Raw genomic sequence first — 23,112 nt, forward strand, 5'->3', positions numbered from 1 at the left:
TTTAGGTTTGAGTAAATCAAAGAGATGGCTCCCCTGCCCAGTGGGTCATTTAAACATATTTGCTCGTAACCCGATGGGCGGTGGGTGACACCATGTCCCAGGATCTGTTCAGCAAAGTGAAAAATTTGAATGATACGCAATATTTCAGAGCTAGGTGGAGAGTACTTTTGGATGAACTCTTGTTTGGTGAGTAGAATATTAAATGGCGAAGTAAGATGTTTAAGGGTATTTAGACCTCTAGACACCCACCAATGGAAAGGGCGGGGCTCCAACCCTGGTGGAAAAGCTGGATTATGAAAAATATGCGTCATTAAGGAAGTTTTGGATTGTAGGGAGTGTTTATATCTTTCCTTCCTCCATAACATCAGGGAATGTGCTGTGAATGGAGCTGATACATGGATCCCTTTTGGAAGTCTTTGCAACGACCACATGAGGCCTGGTAGAGTGAATGGGGTCAGGAAGTGAGATTCGAGATTCACCCATCTGGGTGCGCTATGGTTGTCCGCATTAGCACTTATTAGCTGGGCTAGTTGGGCCGCTCTATGGTATAAAGTGAAGTTGGGCAGAGACATACCTCCTCGTCTTCTACTAATAAACATGGTTTTAAGTCTTATCCTAGGTCTTTTTCCCTGCCATAAAAATTTTGAGATCGTGCTATGAATATCTAGTAACGTTTTGGCAGGGACAGGGATGGGCAAAGATCGGAAAACATACAGAAATCGTGGTAAGGAAACCATCTTAATGGCGTGTAGCCTACCTAACCAGGATAAGGGCATAGATGACCATCTGGTAAGATCCGATTTGAGATTTTTAATTAAGGGGGCATAGTTCCATTTAAATAAAGTCGACCTATGGGGCGTTAGATTGATGCCGAGATAGGTTAAGTACTGCTCATTTCTGGTAAAGAGAAGGTTTCTTATATTCCCTTGTGCTGCCGATTCATGGAAAGCTTGTTGAAGAGCGCAGTTTCCATTTAATCAATTGATCATTGTCTGATGACACATTCCTTTTAAGACACTCTTTAAAGAATATGCCAATGTTGAATGATAGTATAGTTTTATGTCGTATTGAATTTGTATGTAAATTAATCTATATATACATGCATTTAGTCATTGTTTTTGGTTGTTGCTTTTTTGAGGTTTGGCCCTGATTTCTGGCAGTGGGCCAAAGCAAGTGTCTATAGGTCTTATGGAGCAGTATATAAGTGTAGAAGGTAATATAGGGTTTTGTTATTCCATGGGTGTCCCTACAAATATAGTTAAACACAAGTGGTGCCTCATGTTATTCATAAATATTAGTAAATTGGGAGAATCGGGTACTAGATAAGATTTTTACTTTCTGCAAACATAATACAGGATTTTTTGTAAAAAAAAAAATGCAAGAAAAAATGGAAAAAGTATGGTAGTACATTTTAGTAAAAAGTGTATTTTTTGCATTGCAGGGTTATCCCGGAGAAGACAATACTGTAATTGGACCACAGGGATCCCCAGGTGAACCAGTAGGTTTTTCCCTAAAGCATTTTTGTTTCAGGAGCTATATCCTCTTCTGTAAGGCCTCAGTTTTATATAGTCATCACTAGGTTGTACATTTGATCATTCAGATTTGGTTATGATAAGATTTTAGGATGTCTATTTAGTGCACAATTGCAAAATGTGTGCAGTGCTGGAGTCATCATCCCACAGCAATCACTGACATGATGTCTTAGGTCACCGAACATTAGAGTACAGGCAGCCACGGGAAGTGCGAAATGTACACGTTCTGTTCACAGGTAAATAAAGTTCAGCAAAAAGTTTTGCGGGACTCTCTAGACGCTGCTTGTTGGGACCCCAGCAAACTTCATCCATCTGCCACCATCCCCGGCGCCTCTACTGATCAGTAGGCCTGGCTCAACGTCATGCGTGTGTTGTGCAGCCCCTACTTATCAGTAGAGGCGCCGCGATGCCGGCAGGTAAGAAGAGGCTTCCAGGGCTCCTACCCTGTACTAGCTTCCTGCACATCTTTTCCCTCAACTCTACTCATTTTGATTACTAAGCCAGCCCCCTTCTCTCTATGTATCGGCCAGGACATAAGCAGGATATTAGGTTGTCACTTTAGGAATAATGGACCTCCGTTAAACTATGATATGGGTTGCAAATAGTCTGATTCCCTGAGTTGTCAGTCTTGCCCCAAGTGCTTGGTGAGTCCACAATACCCTTATATTATTTTCTCTCCTGCCGAGAGTCGCACGAGTTTTCTCCGTATGGTCATCCTTGTGTAATGCGATGATGCTATTTTCTCGCTCATATGTATACGTATGACACCAGTATGGCTTTACGTTCTCACTGATTTTCCCCATTGAATAACATTGCTCAATGGGCTGAAATGAGGAAAATGTGTGCGTATTTGTCGCAAGCTACGCGGATGCTCCGTGTGGCATCCCAGTTTTTCTCGCACCCATAGGCTTGCATAGGTGAGTCTCGGGTGATATATTCGTACAATCGCATAGCACTCGCCAGTATTCTACGGTAGTGTGACTCCGGCCTAATATGATCTGTTGTATTTCTCTTTGTGCCATAAATGTGAAAGGATACTTGTCGCATGATCCATGATGGCCTATCTATGGGCAGCATGAATTGGAGACTGGCTCAGCATTACAGATATTTGTTTTTTACATAATAACATAGTAACATAGTAACATAGTAAGGCCGAAAAAAGACATTTGTCCATCCAGTTCAGCCTATATTCCATCATAATAAATCCCCAGATCTACGTCCTTCTACAGAACCTAATAATTGTATGATACAATATTGTTCTGCTCCAGGAAGACATCCAGGCCTCTCTTGAACCCCTCGACTGAGTTCGACATCACCACCTCCTCAGGCAAGCAATTCCAGATTCTCACTGCCCTAACAGTAAAGAATCCTCTTCTATGTTGGTGGAAAAACCTTCTCTCCTCCAGACGCAAAGAATGCCCCCTTGTGCCCGTCACCTTCCTTGGTATAAACAGATCCTCAGCGAGATATTTGTATTGTCCCCTTATATACTTATACATGGTTATTAGATCGCCCCTCAGTCGTCTTTTTTCTAGACTAAATAATCCTAATTTCGCTAATCTATCTGGGTATTGTAGTTCTCCCATCCCCTTTATTAATTTTGTTGCCCTCCTTTGTACTCTCTCTAGTTCCATTATATCCTTCCTGAGCACCGGTGCCCAAAACTGGACACAGTACTCCATGTGCGGTCTAACTAGGGATTTGTACAGAGGCAGTATAATGCTCTCATCATGTGTATCCAGACCTCTTTTAATGCACCCCATGATCCTGTTTGCCTTGGCAGCTGCTGCCTGGCACTGGCTGCTCCAGGTAAGTTTATCATTAACTAGGATCCCCAAGTCCTTCTCCCTGTCAGATTTACCCAGTGGTTTCCCATTCAGTGTGTAATGGTGATATTGATTCCTTCTTCCCATGTGTATAACCTTACATTTATCATTGTTAAACCTCATCTGCCACCTTTACTTTTACTTTGAAGAACTGTGGCATTTTGCAGAAAAGCATTGCCGGAAGGAGTAACTAATCCAGAAGACATATCCCCGCAGGTTTCTCCCTGATTGCAGGTTGACTGGTCTCTTCATATGTGCGTATTGAATTACAAATCTGAGGACTTAAAGGCATTGGAGGGATACATTAACTATTAACAAATTTGGGAGAACCCCAAATAAACCCTCACTAAAAAGACTAAACATTAACATTTAATAGTTATATTATTAAACAATAGGTCCGGTATGTAAAATATATGTCCCTAATCTGCCTGTATTTCTTTATACTTTTATTGTTATATTGCTTACCGCTAGCTTTTAAAGCAAATTTGGTAGCACCCCAGGACCTCAACCTCTATGTGGCAGAATAGGAGATAGAATTAGCGAGAGGTAAGCAATATAACATGAACAGTATTAAGAAATACAGGCAGATAAGGGACATATATTTTATATACCGTAACTATTTTTTAATAATATAATTAATAAAAGTTAATGTTTAGGCTTTTTAGTGAGGGTTTATTTGGGGTTCTCCCCAATTTGTTAATATGTGTGTATGGGGCGAGACCCGTCAGTGTAGCTGAGCGGGCAGAGAGGAGCCAGCGGGAGCTACCCCCATAACAAGTCTCCTTACCCCGGCCTGAGCTTTCAGCTATGGTTTTGTAATGCTGGAGTCGGTCTCTGATTCACGCCGTCTGTGGCAGGCTCCCATTAATGATATGCATGTTCTATGATGAGAGTTTTTCTTGAATTAATCAATGCTCACATTATCAGTGGTCAACAATACACTAAAATTCACTGTTCCACGTAGGGTCCTCCCGGAGAACGTGGAGACAGGGGCGAACCTGGAGATGAAGGCTACAAGGTAATTAGGAGCAGACCTGTGCCCCATTCCATATATCAGCAGGATAATAACCTGTAAGAATAAAATGTGACACAATCTGAATCTGTTTTCCAGGGTATAATTGGTATAATTGGACCAAGAGGAGCCATCGGACAACAAGGACCACCAGTAAGTTTCCAAAATTGCTCAATGGTTTTTACTGGTCTGAAAATAAAAAAATCACATATGTGACTGGTTTTAGACAAAACATGGCCCTGTCATTAGCTGAGGGTGCTGGGGGATGCAGTACGTAACATGCCAGGTGTAACATTGCTGCCAGCTATTCAACTGACTGCCCATCTAATGCAAAGACAGAATCGGGGCAGCTCTCATTTATAGAGACCGTCCGTTCTGGCTCATAGAAGTGGGTCCAAAATGGGGAACCTGCTATGTGACAGCTATGTGTCAAAATGTGGGCAGAATGATGGTACTAGGGGGGATTCCGAAAATTCTTTATGTAACTGTAGGGTTAAGCTAAGCGACTGTCCCCCCATGCTTTACACTGCAGCTACGACCGATCATATCGTGATATTTTCCTTATACATAATAACCATCAATAAGTCAGTGAACAAACCACATGTGAGAATAACCAGATGATTAAGTATCACAGGACATAATCTGCAACTCATCACCTAATATATACATTGTTACTCTACTTAACTTTTTTTTATTATTTTAGGGGGAACTTGGTGAAAAAGGTGATCGAGGACAAAAAGGGGAGCGAGGATTGGTGGTAAGTATAAATATTAAAGAGGATCTGTCACCAGAATTCACAATACCAACTGCACACATTATTAGATCTCTTACACCCGGTTAGGTCGGTGTACTTATCTTTGGAAATGTATATAAGAACAGCTGAATAATCCTGATAATAAAATGAGCATTGTAGGATCCCAGACTAGAGCTTAATATTAGACAAGGAAGCTTTCTAAATGATTATACAGTCATTCTGATGTAGATTTTCAAAGGAACTACACCAGCCTCATCAGATCTAAGAAAATGTGCAGTTTCGTATTTTAAAATCGATTGAAAGATCCACTATAAGTATTTGTCACGTCTAATGCATCAAAGTATAATCTCTTAAAGGGGATGTGCTATAGCAAAATTACCTATTGTTTAGGGCAACAAGACATACAGTGGGGCAAAAAAGTATTTAGTCAGTCAGCAATAGTGCAAGTTCCACCACTTAAAAAGATGAGAGGCGTCTGTAATTTACATCATAGGTAGACCTCAACTATGGGAGACAAACTGAGAAAAAAAAATCCAGAAAATCACATTGTCTGTTTTTTTAACATTTTATTTGCATATTATGGTGGAAAATAAGTATTTGGTCAGAAACAAAATTTCATCTCAATACTTTGTAATATATCCTTTGTTGGCAATGACAGAGGTCAAACGTTTTCTGTAAGTCTTCACAAGGTTGCCACACACTGTTGTTGGTATGTTGGCCCATTCCTCCATGCAGATCTCCTCTAGAGCAGTGATGTTTTTGGCTTTTCGCTTGGCAACACGGACTTTCAACTCCCTCCAAAGGTTTTCTATAGGGTTGAGATCTGGAGACTGGCTAGGCCACTCCAGGACCTTGAAATGCTTCTTACGAAGCCACTCCTTCGTTGCCCTGGCGGTGTGCTTTGGATCATTGTCATGTTGAAAGACCCAGCCACGTTTCATATTCAATGCCCTTGCTGATGGAAGGAGGTTTGCACTCAAAATCTCACGATACATGGCCCCATTCATTCTTTCATGTACCCGGATCAGTCGTCCTGGCCCCTTTGCAGAGAAACAGCCCCAAAGCATGATGTTTCCACCACCATGCTTTACAGTAGGTATGGTGTTTGATGGATGCAACTCAGTATTCTTTTTCCTCCAAACACGACAAGTTGTGTTTCTACCAAACAGTTCCAGTTTGGTTTCATCAGACCATAGGACATTCTCCCAAAACTCCTCTGGATCATCCAAATGCTCTCTAGCAAACTTCAGACGGGCCCGGACATGTACTGGCTTAAGCAGTGGGACACGTCTGGCACTGCAGGATTTGAGTCCATGGTGGCGTAGTGTGTTACTTATGGTAGGCCTTGTTACATTGGTCCCAGCTCTCTGCAGTTCATTCACTAGGTCCCCCCGCGTGGTTCTGGGATTTTTGCTCACCGTTCTTGTGATCATTCTGACCCTACGGGGTGGGATTTTGCGTGGAGCCCCAGATCGAGGGAGATTATCAGTGGTCTTGTATGTCTTCTATTTTCTAATTATTGCTCCCACTGTTGATTTCTTCACTCCAAGCTGGTTGGCTATTGCAGATTCAGTCTTCCCAGCCTGGTGCAGGGCTACAATTTTGTTTCTGGTGTCCTTTGACAGCTCTTTGGTCTTCACCATAGTGGAGTTTGGAGTCAGACTGTTTGAGGGTGTGCACAGGTGTCTTTTTATACTGATAACAAGTTTAAACAGGTGCCATTACTACAGGTAATGAGTGGAGGAAAGAGGAGACTCTTAAAGAAGAAGTTACAGGTCTGTGAGGGCCAGAAATCTTGATTGTTTGTTTCTGACCAAATACTTATTTTCCACCATAATATGCAAAAAAAAATGTTAAAAAAAACAGACAATGTGATTTTCTGGATTTTTTTTTCTCAGTTTGTCTCCCATAGTTGAGGTCTACCTATGATGTAAATTACAGACGCCTCTCATCTTTTTAAGTGGTGGAACTTGCACTATTGCTGACTGACTAAATACTTTTTTGCCCCACTGTATGTTAAAATAAAAAAGAATGTTTTGTATCCCGTGCTGGCCAGTTAAAAAAAGATTGATTGTTCTTCGTGGGAGACTCAAAAAATGATCTTGTAGTTGAGACTTTTTAATGACTGACAAAACTAAAATAAGTGATGTTACATAGCAGCTTTCGAGACTACTGAGGTCTCTTCATCAGGCTTTGTTATACCTGATGCCTGATAAAGAGACTTACGGTAATTAGTCTGGAAAGCGGCTTTGTGTTATGCTTGTGTAGCAACTCACTTGAGAAGAATAGGTAATATACAGGTGCCTTTCACAAAATTAGAATATTATCAAAAAGTTCATTTATTTCAGTTCTTCAATACAAAAAGTCAAACTCATATATTAGACAGAGTCATTACAAGCAGAGTGATCTATTTCAATTGTTTATTTTTGTTAATGTTGATGTGTATGGCTTACAGCCAATGAAACCCCAATAGTCATTATCTCAGTAAATTAGAATAACAATAAACACCTGCAAAGGCTTCCTAAGCAATTAAAATGGTCCCTTAAGGCCCCTTCACATTAGTGAAGCCATTAACCACTAAAAGCCATTATTACCCAATAAAAACGATAGTATACACTCACATAGTGCCAATAGTATACACTCATATAGTGCCAATAGTATATACTCACATAATGCTGATAGTATACACTCACATACTGCCGATAGTATATACTCACATAGTGCTGATAGTATATACTCACATAGTGCTGATAGTATATACTCACATAGTGCTGATAGTATATACTGTACTCACATAGTGCTGATAGTATACACTCACATAGTGCTTCACATAGCGCTGATAGTATACACTCATAGTGCTGATAGTATACACTCATAGTGCTGATATTTTCTCACATAGTGCTGATAGTAGATAGCATATACTCACATAGCGCTAATAGTATACACTCACATAGTGCCGATAGTATACACTCACATAGTGCCGATAGTATATACTCACATAGCGCTGATAGTATATACTCACAAAGTTCCGATAGAATATACTCACATAGTGCTGATAGTATATACTCACATAGTGCCGTTAGTATACACTCACATAGCACTGATAGTATATACTCACATAGCACTGATAGTATTCACTCACATAGTACTGATAGTATACACTCACATAGTACTGATAGAATATACTCACATAGTACTGATAGTATACACTCACATAGCACTGATAGTATACACTCACATAGTACTGATAGAATATACTAACATAGCACTGATAGTATACACTCACATAGCGCTGATAGTATACACTCACATAGCGCTGATAGTATACACTCACATAGCGCTGATAGTATACACTCACATAGTGCTGATAGTATACACTCACATAGCACTGATAGTATACACTTACATCGCACTGATAGTATATACTCACATAGCGCTGATAGTATACACTCACATAGTGCTGATAGTATACACTCACATAGCACTGATAGTATATACTCACATAGCGCTGATAGTATACACTCACATAGCACTGATAGTATACACTCACATAGTACTGATAGTAAATACTCACATAGTGCTGGGAGTATATACTCACATAGTACTGATAGTATATACTCACATAGTGCTGATAGTATATACTCACATAGTTCTGATAGTATATACTCACATAGTTCTGATAGTATACACTCACATAGTGCTGATAGTATACACTCATAGTGCTGATAGTATATACCCACTTAGTACTGATAGTATACACTCACATAGTGCCAATAGTATATACTCACATAGTGCCGATAGTATATACTCACATAGTGCTGATAGTATACACTCACATAGCACTGATAGTAAATACTCACATAGTGCTGATAGTATATACTCACATAGTGCTGATAGTATATACTCACATAGTTCTGATAGTATATACTCACATAGTTCTGATAGTATATACTCACATAGTGCTGATAGTATACACTCATAGTGCTGATAGTATATACCCACTTAGTACTGATAGTATATACTCACATAGTGCCGATAGTATATACTCACATAGTGCTGATAGTATATACCCACTTAGTACTGATAGTATACACTCACATAGCACTGATAGTATACACTCACATAGTGCCGATAGTATATACTTAGGTAGTGCTAAAAGATAATATGGACAAGGTGCAGGTACAATATAGTAAGAATGAAGAATAAAGTTACTAATTGCATATGCCGTAGTATAGGGTCACATAAATCATTTGTATAGGGCCATATATATATAGTACAATGCTGATATTTTTTTATCATCTAGTTTATTCTAGCTTATAATATGCTGGTATAATCTGCACACCAGATTGGCTTTCAGAGTAGCACTTAATGTAAAAACAATTTGGTGATTGGGGCTCTTGTTATGCAACTCACATTCAGCATTCTACTTGTGTAATTTTGTTTAATCTTGTACATATATTTTAAACCCTTTCATTATAGGCGGCTGTGTCATGTGATCTCTGTCTGGCTACCAGTCCACTATATGCTGGTCTGTGCAAACTGGAAGTCAGTCTCTAATCTAAGGTACCGTCACACTTAGCGACGCTGCAGCGATACCGACAACGATCCGGATCGCTGCAGCGTCGCTGTTTGGTCGCTGGAGAGCTGTCACACAGACAGCTCTCCAGCGACCAACGATGCCGGTAACCAGGGTAAACATCGGGTAACTAAGCGCAGGGCCGCGCTTAGTAACCCGATGTTTACCCTGGTTACCATCCTAAAAGTAAAAAAAAACAAACACTACATACTTACCTACCGCTGTCTGTCCTCCAGCGCTGTGCTCTGCACTCCTCCTGTACTGTCTGTGTGAGCACAGCGGCCGGAAAGCAGAGCGGTGACGTCACCGCTCTGCTTTCCGGCTGACCGACGCTCACAGCCAATACAGGAGGAGTGCAGAGCACAGCGCTGGAGGACAGACAGCGGTAGGTAAGTATGTAGCGTTTGTTTTTTTTTACTTTTAGGATGGTAACCAGGGTAAACATCGGGTTACTAAGCGCGGCCCTGCGCTTAGTTACCCGATGTTTACCCTGGTTACCAGTGAAGACATCGCTGGATCGGTGTCACACACGCCGATCCAGCGATGTCAGCAGGAGTCCAGCGACGAAATAAAGTTCTGGACTTTATTCAGCGACCAACAATCTCCCAGCAGGGGCCTGATCGTTGGTCGCTGTCACACAGAACGATTTCATTAACGATATCGTTGCTACGTCACAAAAAGCAATGATATCGTTAACAATATCGTTATGTGTGAAGGTACCTTTAGTCTTTTTCAGTAGCTCCACAATCATGGGGAAGACTGCGACTTGACAGATGTCCAGAAGGCAGTCATTGACACACTCCACAAGGAAAGTAAATTTTCCATTTAATTTGGAAATCAAGTTCCCAGAGTCTGGAGGAAGAGTGGAGGCCACAATCCAAGCTGCTGGAGGTCTAGTGTGAAGTTTCCACAATCAGTGATGGTTTGGGGAGCCATGTCATCTGCTGGTGTAGGTCCACTGTGTTTTATCAAGACCAAAGTCAGCGCAGCCGTCTACCAGGAAATGTTAGAGCACTTCATGCTTATATCTGCCAGCAAGCTTTGTGGAGATGGAAATGTCATTCTCCAGCAGGACTTGGCACCTGTTCACACTGCCAAAAGTACCAATACCTGGTTTACAAATAACAGTATCACTGTGCTTAATTGACAGCAAACTCGCCTGACCTTAGAGAATCTATGGGGTATTGTCAAGAGGAAGATGAGACACCAGACCCCACAATGCAGATGAGCAGAAGGCTGCTATCAAAGCAACCTGGGCTTCCATAACACCTCAGCAGCGCCACAGGCTGATCGCCTCCATGCCACGCCGCATTGATGCAGTAATTGATGCAAAAGGAGCCCTGACCAAGTATTGAGCGCATTTACTGAACATACATTTCAGTAGGACAACATTTCAGATTTTAAAATCATTTTTCAAGCTGGTGTTATAAAGTATTCTAATTTACTGAGATAATGACTTTTGGGTTTTCATTGGCTGTAAGCCATAATCCTCAACATTAACAGAAATAAATACTTGAAATAGATCACTCTGTCTGTAATGACTCTATATATGAGTTTGACTTTTTGTATTGAAGCACTGAAATAAATTAACTTTTTGATGATATTCTAATTTTGTGAGAAGCACCTGTACTAAAAACTGCATCTGATCCTGTTGGCTTCTGTACAGATCAGATATTCTGACCGCAGTCCCTAGTGGTGATTGCAGATGTAAAGATAGCCCTAACCACAGACTAGGAGATGGCAACTTGGACCTAACATGCCTAAATGGCCATGGAGTTTCTTATTGTTCCTTCTAAGGAACGGAAGGGCAGAGCAGAGTGTGAATTACCTACAAGAGGTGAAGAGTGTTAAGGTACTGTCACACTAGACGATATCGCTAGCGATCCGTGACGTTGCAGCGTCCTCGCTAGCGATATCGTCCAGTGTGACAGGCAGCAGCGATCAGGCCCCTGCTGGGAGATTGCTGGTCGGGGAAGAAAGTCCAGAACTTTATTTCGTCGCTGGACTCCCCGTAGACATCGCTGAATCGGCATGTGTGACACCGATTCAGCGATGTCTTTGCTGGTAACCAGGGTAAACATCGGGTAATTAAGCGCAGGGCCGCGCTTAGTAACCCGATGTTTACCCTGGTTACCATCCTAAAAGTAAAAAAACAAACACTACATACTTACCTACCGCTCTCTGTCCTCCAGCGCTGTGCTCTGCTCTCCTCCTGCTCTGGCTGTGAGCGTCGGTCAGCCGGAAAGCAGAACGGTGACGTCACCGCTCTGCTTTCTGGCTGCCCGGCGCTCACAGCCAGACCAGAGAAGCAGAGCGCCGAGGACAGACAGCGGAAGGTAAGTATGTAGCGTTTGTTTTTTTACTTTTTAGGATGGTAACCAGGGTAAACATCGGGTTACTAAGCGCGGCCCTGCGCTTAGTTACCCGATGTTTACCCTGGTTACCGGGGACCTCGGGATCGTTGGTCGCTGGAGAGCTGTCTGTGTGACAGCTCTCCAGCGACCAAACAGCGACGCTGCAGCGATCCGGATCGTTGTCGGTATCGCTGCAGCGTCGCTATGTGTGACGGTACCTTAAAACAAAGGAAAGATCCCAGAGTGAGTAAAGTAAATAACAAGATACCAAAGAATAAAGCAAGTACTGTTTACAAATATACTGCCTATTTACTAAAGATAAACAGAAGATAGGTGCAAGATATAGCAAAGAAACACTGAAACTAAAATCTATAGCTAGAATCTCACAGACTGGATCCAAACATCAGTACAATGTCAGAACATCCAAATGAATCTATCACCAGCAGGAAAAGCACCCTGGGGGACAGAACATAAGACTGCACCCAAAAGGTGATAGGCAGACACATGAAAATACTTGTTACGCTAGATGGACTGTAGCCAGAAAACAGAATCCAATCACTCTGAGAAAAAGGTGTGCTCATGTAGCTCAGCAAAAAGAGAAACCACAGAGCACAAGCTCAAAGGATCGAATCCAGGAGCATGACACTTAGTATCATCACTTATTTTACTTTTGTCAGCCATTAAAAGGTATCATAACTACAAGATTATTATTTTGTTTCTCCCATTGAGAACAATCAGTCCTTTGCTTTATGAGAAAGCCGCCGACTGACACATAGGCTGGAGGCTTATCTCAGGGAGGACAATGCAGTCAGCAGTCCGAAATCGGACTTGACCAGTCGCCATCTCTCCCGACCATCAGTCAACCGGTGCCCCCATGCAAGTCAATATCGGCGGATTGAGACGACCTTAGTCTAATGTGTATGGAAGCCTTAAATCTACATAGTAATTACATTATTGTCTTTTTATTGTAAGCTATAGACCCCTCGGACCAATGGCATGCTGCATGAATGCTGCCGGCAGAGACAGTTTTGTCTCTGCACCATCAGAGCAGCACAGAGGCTTTTATGTTGTCCGGATCCAGCGATCTGGCAAGCTTCAGAGCAGCGCTTAGAAGCTCGATAGCAAAGAGCTTGCAAACGCTGAGCTCCATGCCTAGGAAACCGTCCTCCACTGATAGACTTCAGAGGTGGCCGGTAAACTAGGCACCGAGCAGTAAACAATTTAAATAATAATCCCTATGTTCTTGAGAAAGGAGAGAATTTTAAATAAAAATTGCAAAGTTGCTTTATTGCAAAGTTGTATTACAAGTACTTTGTAATTTTAACCAATTATGTCCAGGATAAAACATTTTCATGATAGCACCCATCCTCCTTCGAAGGTTGGCTCAGACCAACTTGTGATTCATTGCCTAAATGTTTAATATATTAAATATATTCATTATATTTCAGGGCGCAGAGGGAAAGAAAGGAATAAGAGGAGCAACTGGCAAACCGGGAATTCCTGTGAGTCTTACGAATATTATAGATGACAAGTTATTTTTCCTTTAAATTAACCTCAACCGGGGATAGCACATGGCGGTGGTACATTTTATTAGGAACAGACGTTCAGTGTTTTTATCTCTAAGAAGTAAGAAGCTTCTTAGAGATAAAATATATCTTAGAGTTATCAGTAAGAAGCTTGAAATATTTTACCAGTTAGAATAAAAGTAACTAGATGATGGATTATCCCTGTGTTCCTATGTAAGTAATGACATGGCTCAGTAATATAACACTATCCGCAGATCCGAGTAATACAAAATCAGTGTATTGTGCGGTAGATCAACGTATAAAGCTTTTCAGGTCGTTTTATTGGATTGTAAGAGCACAGGAAACCCATTGGAAAAGTGAACACAAAGCTGTCAGTGTGTGGTGTCATACAACATTCTGTACGTGTCATACACTGTGCCGTACATAGTGTCATACACTGTGCTGTACCTGTCATACACTTGTTGTGAATTCTGTGGCTGAGTTCACTTCTGTGGTCACAAGTGGTATTGCAGTCTCTGGGCTTCCTCCCTCAGGTGTTTTGGTGAGCTCGTTGGCTGCCTTGCTATTTAGCTCCACCTGAGTCTGTCTTCCTTGCTCCTTGTCAATGTTCCAGTGTTGGATCTGAGCTACTGCATCTTTCCTTGGGCCTGCTGCTCTGCTAGATAAGTGCTTCTAGTTTGTTTTCTGTTTTTTTCTGTCCAGCTTGTTATTATCTTTTGCTGGAAGCTCTGAGAAGCAAAGGGGTGCACCGCCGTGCTGTTAGTTCGGCACGGTGGGTCTTTTTGCCCCTTTGCGTGGTTTTCGTTTTAGGGTTTTTTGTAGACTGCATAGTTCTCTTTGCTATCCTCGCTCTGTCTAGAATATCGGGCCTCACTTTGCTGAATCTATTTCATTCCTACGTTTGTCTTTTCATCTTGCTAACAGTCATTATATGTGGGGGGCTGCCTATTCCTTTGGGGTATTTCTCTGAGGTAAGTCAGGCTTGTATTTCTATCTTCAGGCTAGTCAGCTCCTCAGGCAGTGCCGAGTTGCATAGGTAGTTGATAGGCGCAATCCACTGCTGCTTCCAGTTGTGTGAGGATAGTTCAGGTACTGCAGTCTACAGAGATTCCACGTCTCAGAGCTCGTCCTATTGTTTTGGGTTATTGCCAGATCTCTGTATGTGCGCTGATTACTGCACGCTGTGTTGCCTGATTGCCAGCCATAACATACACTGTGCCGTACGTGTCATACACTGTGCTGTACCTGTCATACACTGTGCCGTACGTGTCATACACTGTGCAGTACCTATCATACACTGTGCTGTACGTGTCATACACTGTGCTGTACCTGTCATACACTGTGCTGTACCTGTCATACACTGTGCCGTACATAGTGTCATACACTGTGCAGTACGTCGTGTCATACACTGTGCTGTACCTGTCATATACTGTGCTGTACCTGTCATACACTGTGCCATACGTGTCATACACTGTGCAGTACGTCGTGTCATACACTGTGCTGTACCTGTCATACACTGTGCTGTACCTGTCATACACTGTGCCGTACATGTCATACACTGTGCCGTACATGTCATACACTGTGCCATACCTGTCATACACTGTGCTGTACCTGTCATACACTGTGCTGTACCTGTCATACACTGTGCCGTACGTGTCATACACTGTGCCGTACCTGTCATACACTGTGCTGTTGTGAATTCTGCTTTTGGGCTCCCTCCGGTGGTCATGAGTGGTAGTGCTGCGGTAGTTGGATCGCAGCATTTATCAGGTGTATCTATTTTTTGCAATCTGGTCTGGGCTATATAGCCTTGCTTGTTCCTTTAGTCAGTGCCAGTTGTCCATTGTTTTTGGAGGATTCACATCCCTTCTGGTCTCTCCTGTTCGCTGTGCTTTTCTTCAAAGATAAGTCCTGGCTTTGTTTTTGCTGTCCACCTGCTGTGGACCTTATAGTTCTGTGCATTTTTCATGTTTTGTCTTGTCCAGCTTTGTTGTGAAGGATTTTTTGCAGCCTAGCTGTGTCTCTGGAGATGCAGATATACCCTCCATGTCTTTAGTCAGATGTGGTGTTTTGTATTTTCTGTGGTGGATATTTTCTAGTGTTTTAATACTGACCGCATAGTACTCTGTTCTATCCTTTCTTTTTAGCTAGTATGGCCTCCTATGCTAAATCCTGATTTCATGTCTGCATATGTTATTTCCCTCTCCTCTCACAGTCAATATTTGTGGGGGGCTGTCTATCCTTTGGGGAGTTTCTCTGAGGCAAGATAGGTTTCCTGTTTCTGTCTTTAGGGGTAGTTAATTCTTAGGCTGTGTCGAGGGGTCTAGGGAGCGTTAGGTACCCCCCACGGCTGCTTCTAGTTGCGCTGCTAGGTTCAGGGTTTGCGGTCAGTACAGGGACCACCTTCTCCAGAGTACGTTTCATGCTGCTCCAAGGCCACCAAATCATAACACTGTGCTGTGTGTCGTGTCATACACTGTGCTGTACCTGTCATACACTGTGCCGTACATGTTATACACTCTGCTGTACGTCGTGTCATACACTGTGCTGTACCTGTCATACACTATGCCATATGTTGTGTCATACACTGTGCCGTACCTGTCATACACTGTGCAGTACATTGTCATACACTGCCGTACCTGTCATACACTGTGCAGTACGTTGTGTCATACACTGTGCCGTACGTGCCATACACTGTGCTGTACATTGTGTCATACACTGTGCAGTACGTTGTCATACACTGTGCTGTACATCATGTCGTACACTGTGTGCACATGTCATACACGGTGTCGTACGTGTCCTACAATGTCCGGTGGTCGGTGCTCATAGCAAGTGAGCATTTTTGCTGCACACAGGCGATCTGATCATCGCCTGTATGTAGCAGAGACGATCAAAGTAGTGCAGGTTCTAGTCTCCCATGGAGGCAATTGAAGCATGCAAAAAGTAAAAAAAAAGTTTTAAAAAATATAAAAGAATAAGAAAAATCTAAAAGTGTAAATCACCCCCCTTTTGCCCCATTCAAAATAAAATTAAAAAAATCAAACATACACATATTTGGTATCGCCATGTTCAGAATCGCCCATCTATCAGTATAAAAAAAGAATTAACCTGATCACTAAACAGCGTAGCGAGAAAAAGAGTAAAAAGCCAGAATTACGTTTTTTGGTTGTCGCAACATTGCATTAAAATTCAATAACGGGCGATCAAAAGATTGTATCTGCACCAAAATGATATTCTTTAAAACGTCAGCTTGGCACGAAAAAAATAAGCCCTCACCCAACCCAAGATCACAAAAAATGGAGACGCTATGGATATCGATTTTTTTTTAAACAAACTTTGGAATTTTTTTCACCACTTAGATAAAAAAGAACCTAGACATGTTTGGTGTCTATGAACTCATAATGACCTGGAGAATCATAGTGGCAGGTCAGTTTTAGCATTTAGTGAACCTAGAAAAAAAAAACAACTGTGGAATTGTCCTTTTTTTGCAATTTCACCACACTTGGAATTTTTTTCCCGCTTTCCAGTACACGATGTGTTAAAATCAGAGGTATCGTTCAAAAGTACAACTCGTCCCGCAAAAAACAAGCCCTCACATGGCCATATTGATGGAAAAACAAAAAAGTTATGGCTCTGGGAAGAAGAGGATCAAAAAACTAAAACGCAAAAACTGAAATATCCCTGGTCGTTAAGGGGTTAACACTGAATACATTGATTTTATTGAAACATTATGTTCTCAAAAGTAGACAACTCCCACTGAGCAGGAATTTCAGACCAATGGGGTTCAGGAATAGACCAGAATAGGATCAGTGAAGTATCAGGGAGGATATGATTTATTTTTTAAGGATATGTGTGTGATCTGTGAGAGTAAATAATATGGTTGTGTGTATTTTGTTTAAGCATTGTGAGGACCAGGGCCAGTCCTTGGCAAACCAAAATCCCCCTCCGCAATTAAGGGGTACGATGTAATTGTCACAGCAGTCAAAAACCTACTGAAGGTCCCTGTGTCCACCATGTTTGTATACCTATGAGATTGCCTGAGATTGGTAATTTGACAAATACGCTGCAAAATTACAGTATTGCAGTGTATGAGATCAAGTGATCACAGGTTGAAGTACCCTAGGAACCTAGTTAAAAAATGTTAAAAAAAAAAAAACAATGGAAAAAAATAAAAATAAATATATACAGTACATAGCAAAAGTTTGGACACACCTTCTCATTTAAAGATTTTTCTGTATTTTCATGACTATGAAAATTGTACATTCACACTGGAGGCATCAAAACTATGAATTGACACATGTGGAATTATATACTTAACAAAAAAGTGTGAAACAACTGAAATGATGTCTTATATTCTAGGTTCTTCAAAGTAGCCACCTTTTGCTTTGATGACTGCTTTGCACACTCTTGGCATTCTCTTGATGAACTTCAAGAGGTAGTCACCGGGAATGGTTTTCACTTCACAGGTGTGCCCTGTCAGGTTTAATAAGTGGGATTTCTTGCCGTATAAATGGGGTTGGGACCATCAGTTGTGTTGTGCAGAAGTCTGGTGGATACACAGCTGATAGTCCTACTGAATAGACTGTTAGAATTTGTATTATGGCAAGAAAAAAGCAGCTAAGTAAAGAAAAACGAGTGGCCATCATTACTTTAAGAAATGAAGGCCAGTCAATCTGAAAAATTGGGAAAACTTTGAAAGTTTCCCCAAGTGCAATTGCAAAAACCATCAAGCGCTACAAAGAAACTGGCTTACATGAGGACCGCCCCAGGAAAGGAAGACCAAGAGTCACCTCTGCTTCTGAGGATAAGTTTATCCGAGTCACTAGCCTCAGAAATCGCAGGCTAACAGCAGCTCAGGTTAGAGACCAGGTCAATACCACACAGAGTTCTAGCAGCAGACACATCTCTACAACTGTTAAGAGGAGACTTTGTGCAGCAGGCCTTCATGGTAAAATAGCTGCTAGGAAACCACTGCTAAGGACAGGCAACAAAGCAGAAGAGACTTGTTTGGGCTAAAGAACACAAGGAATGGACATTAGACCAGTGGAAATCTGCGCTTTGGTCTGATGAGTCAAAATTTGAGATCTTTGGTTCCAACCACCGTGTCTTTGTGCAACGCAGAAAAGGTGAACGGATGGACTCTACATGCCTGGTTCCCACCGTGAAGCATGGAGGAGGAGGTGTGATGGTGTGGGGGGGCTTTGCTGGTGACACTGTTGGGGATTTATTCAACATTGAAGGCATAATGAACCGGCATGGCTACCACAGCATCTTGCAGCGGCATGCTATTCCATCCGGTTTGCGTTTAGTTGCACCATCATTTATTTTTCAACAGGACAATAACCCAAAACACACCTACAGGCTGTGTAAGGGCTATTTGACCAAGAAGGAGAGTGATGGGGGGCTACGCCAGATGACCTGGCCTCCACAGTCACCAGACCTGAACCCAATCGAGATGGTTTGGGGTGAGCTGGACCGCAGAGTGAAGGCAAAAGGGCCAACAAGTGCTAAGCATCTCTGGGAACTCCTTCAAGATTGTTGGAAGACCATTTCCGGTGACTACCTCTTGAAGCTCATCAAGAGAATGCCAATGTGCAAAGCAGTCATCGAAGCAAAAGGTGGCTACTTTGAAGAACCTAGAATATAAGACATAATTTCAGTTGTTTCACACTTTTTTGTTAAGTATATAATTCCACATGTGCTAATTCATAGTTTTGATGCCATCAGTGTGAATGTACAATTTTCAGAGTCATGAAAATACAGAAAAATCTTTAAATGAGGTGTGTCCACACTTTTGCTCTGTACTGTGTATATATATATATATATATATATATATATATATATATATATATATATATATATCAATGTAACTCCCATTATTGAAATAAAAAATGTATATATTTGGTATCACCATGTATTCAAGTGTCCAGACTATAACCCGGATGCCAAAATGTTGGGACACTTGTAAACCTGAATCCAGAATACTGTGTGACTCCGCTGCCATGTCTCCATCCAGCGTACCCTCCCCCCCCCCGGGGTTCACAGCTGCGGTACCCGGGATTGCCTAAGAGTTGGTGCCTGGTGGCTGCCTGCAGCTCAAGCCTGACTCCACCATCAGGCGCTCCAGTGAACACCAGGTAGCCGCTTAGCTGTGCCCCTGCTAGGCAAGCCCAGCCAATGGCACAGTGGATCCACAAAGGACATATGAATCCAAAATGGTAACGATAAAAACTACAGCTCATGCAGCAGAAGACCAAACCCTGATACAAGTCTCTCAAGCAAAAAAAAAAAAGGCAAGAAGGAAAGATTGAAAGAGAAGAGGGGCCCACTGAGGATTTGTCATATAGGGACCCCGATAAATATGGACCCTGTCCTGCAGAGGGCTTTGGGCTATATATTTTTTCACAATATACCCCTTTAAGCTTAATTAACATAAATAATTGAAAACTTCTGAACCCCACATCACATGTGTACATAATCTGCACTACTTTTCTTAGGGAAAACAAGGTCCACTAGGATTAAGAGGTGCGGATGGGTACCCTGGGTCTGATTTAGTCGTTGGATTTCCTGGAAAGCCTGGATTGCCTGGAAAAGCGGGGTTACCTGTGAGTATTGTACCCATTGTAAGTGTGGTATACAGAGCCATGGGAATTATGGATTTTAGAATTGTATGCTAGCAAAAAACCCTGACACCCTGCAGTTCACATACTAACCAGTGAGTGGCCTCACATAGGCACACATATCCTAAAGAAGATGGTTTCATTACTTCCTTTCTTATTGATTCCAGGAACTGAAGAACTTCATCTGATACCAAACACTCTAAAATCTTCGCTCATGGATCATGAAGGGAATCCGTCAGCAGGATTTCACTTCCCAAACTATTTATATGCGCATATAGCTCTTTCAAAGACAAGTCCAGCAATACCTTTACACGGCCGGTCCTTTCCTCCATTAATGAGAAATTGGCTTTTAAATTGATATGCAAATGAGGCTGAAGGATTATTGTAGATATGAAACCTCTGTCACTCCAGCTCTATTGCCTCCTGCTACACTGACAGCCTCTATCCTGTGTAACTTCAAGCACAGAAGCTATCAGTCAAGCAGGAGGCGGCAGCGAATAGAGCTGGAGTGACAGAGGCTTCAGATCTACCATAGGGCTTCAGCCTCATTTGCATATCAATTAAATGCTGATTTCTAAGTTAATCATGTACGGAGTGGCCAAGTAAATGTGCTGCTGGACTTGTCTTTGAAAGAGCTATATGCTCATATAAATGGTTTTTATTTATTTATTTATTTTTTTTTTGGGGGGGGGGGGGGTGAAATCCTGCTGACGGATTCCCTTTAATGTGGACCCCAATATGGTCATCCATGGAGGGCAATTTTAGATTTTGTGTACTGCAAAGACGTGAGATGTATACATCAATCACACATTTGATTTATCCAAATGTGTTAAATGAAAGGCCGTTCTCAATTATTCTGCAGAGAAAAAGGAATTTCACATGTTTTGTATTTTAGATAATATCAGATCCATGTATCCCATCTTTAATGTCATCCAGAAATATTCCGCCGGCTGTTTGATGTATCCATAAAAAGATAAAAGTTATAGAAGAACATCTTCTGACTTTCATCCTGTTTAGTTGTTTGTTTTTGGACGAATCTTATAAAATGAAATCTTTGCCAACTGAAGGAAAACCTGAGTGTTATTAGATGCTGTGACCGGACATCTGCACAAAACGTGCAGCCGTCCTCTTGTCCCATCAGAAGGTTTTTCTAGGAACTTGCAGATGTGTAAGTCTGGGACTTGACCTCTTCTGTAAAAGATTATAGCTGCTTTTCTTCTCCAGTCTTCAGACACTCTTATCCATTGACTGCGTTTGGTATTGCAGCCAGCAACATTAGAAAGCAAAACAAAACAGCCATTAAACAGGAGGGGCGCTGTTTCTGGATAGTTAAAAAGCAGCTCATTATTTGTAATGTTGGACCAGGATTCCACAATGCTGATGGCCTGTCTTAACAATGTCAATGTCTGATCAGTGAGGGGCCGATGTCTGACGGTGTCACAGCACTTATGCAGAACCTGCAGCTTCTTTAATGTTTAAATTGCTCCTAGTACCCAGCGCAGGTGCCATGGAGTAGATGACGTGCAGCTGGGCAAAGCAGTGTGTACTGGTGTAAGCGCCACAGGTCCTTAAATCATATGATTGGTGGAGGCGCTCAGAGTCAGGTAACAGAGGTCCTGGAGACCACAGACAGGTAGCAGAGGTCCTAGAGACCACAGACTGGCAGCAGAGGTCCTGGAGACCGCAGACTGGCAGCAGAGGTCCTGGAGACCGTAGACTGGCAGCAGAGGTCCTGGAGACCGCAGACTGGCTGCAGAGGTCCTGGAGACCGCAGACTGGGAGTAGAGGTCCTGGAGACTGCAGACTGGCAGCAGAGGTCCTGCAGACTGCAGACTGGCAGCAGAGGTCCTGGAGACCGCAGACTGGCAATAGAGGTCCTTGAGACCGCAGACTGGCTGCAGAGGTCCTTGAGACCGCAGACTGGCTGCAGAGGTCCTGCAGACTGCAGACTGGCAGCAGAGGTCCTGCAGTCCGCAGACTGGCAGCAGAGGTCCTGCAGACCGCAGACTGGCAGCAGAGGTCTTTATACCAAGACATAGGTATGTATCTTAGTAGGCCTTATTTAGGCCTAGGTAGATGGTCTACTTGCAAAGCCCAATGTGGAGCACAATAGAGTTTAGAGGGCCGGGGTGAAGGGAGAAGAGCCCGCACGCAGGACAGGTGTGTAACATTTAAGACCAGACTATCAAAATTTTTATCCCCGAAAACGCCTTCAATTTCTTTAAAACTGTATTCTGAAATTTCTTTATTATTTCTACCTGTGAAACTTAACAGCAACTCTGAATGGATTCCATCTCCCTCATGGCTGCAATGATACAGAACCAAGGATGTATCAGAGGTAGCCATATGTGCCATTCAAGAGTCTGGAAAAGCTTGTTAAAGGGCTGTTTCCAAGATATTAAGTTGCCCCCTATCCTATGGATCACTGGGGTCCCAACAGTTGAACCCCCAACAATACATAGGATAGGGGATAACTTACTAGTTTGGGAACAACCCTTTAAGAAGATTTCCTGTATTTTCCAATGGCTCTGTAACCCAGGAACCAGCTCTGCAGAGTCCAGTTTTGAATGGAGCAAAGGTGAACACTGCACCCTGAACTTCTGCTTCATTCATTGTCTATGGGACTGCCAGAAAAAGGGGAATATTATTGAAAAGTTGTACAGCCCTCAGTCCCATAGACAATGAATAGATTTATCCAGAGCATGCGCACCTCCACTCCATTCAAGGCGGGATTTTGCAGAGCTTGGTCCCTGAGCCTTATTCTTGGGCTCACTGGGGGTCTCTACAGTCAGACCTCCGGCAATCAGTATGTTATCCCCTTATTTTCTGGATAGGGAACAACTTACTATCTTGGGAATAATCCTTTAATGGCAACAACAATCTGATAACACCCTATTTAGGGACATTTTAAT

At 42.3% G+C, this 23,112-nt stretch overlaps 1 protein-coding gene across 1 annotated transcript in view; it reads left to right on the forward strand.

Annotated features, from left to right (window-relative positions):
- Positions 1–23,112, forward strand: part of COL24A1 (collagen type XXIV alpha 1 chain) — a 261,918-nt gene that overhangs the window by 213,017 nt on the left and 25,789 nt on the right. The window contains exons 42-47 of the mRNA XM_069737975.1: positions 1,442–1,498; positions 4,323–4,376; positions 4,470–4,523; positions 5,074–5,127; positions 13,503–13,556; positions 20,078–20,185. Of these exons, the coding sequence (XP_069594076.1) occupies positions 1,442–1,498; positions 4,323–4,376; positions 4,470–4,523; positions 5,074–5,127; positions 13,503–13,556; positions 20,078–20,185 (381 nt within the window). The remainder of the gene's footprint in view (positions 1–1,441; positions 1,499–4,322; positions 4,377–4,469; positions 4,524–5,073; positions 5,128–13,502; positions 13,557–20,077; positions 20,186–23,112) is intronic.

Source organism: Ranitomeya imitator, chromosome 8 (assembly GCF_032444005.1).
Source record: "Ranitomeya imitator isolate aRanImi1 chromosome 8, aRanImi1.pri, whole genome shotgun sequence".
In the NCBI taxonomy this organism is placed as follows: Eukaryota; Metazoa; Chordata; class Amphibia; order Anura; family Dendrobatidae; genus Ranitomeya; species Ranitomeya imitator.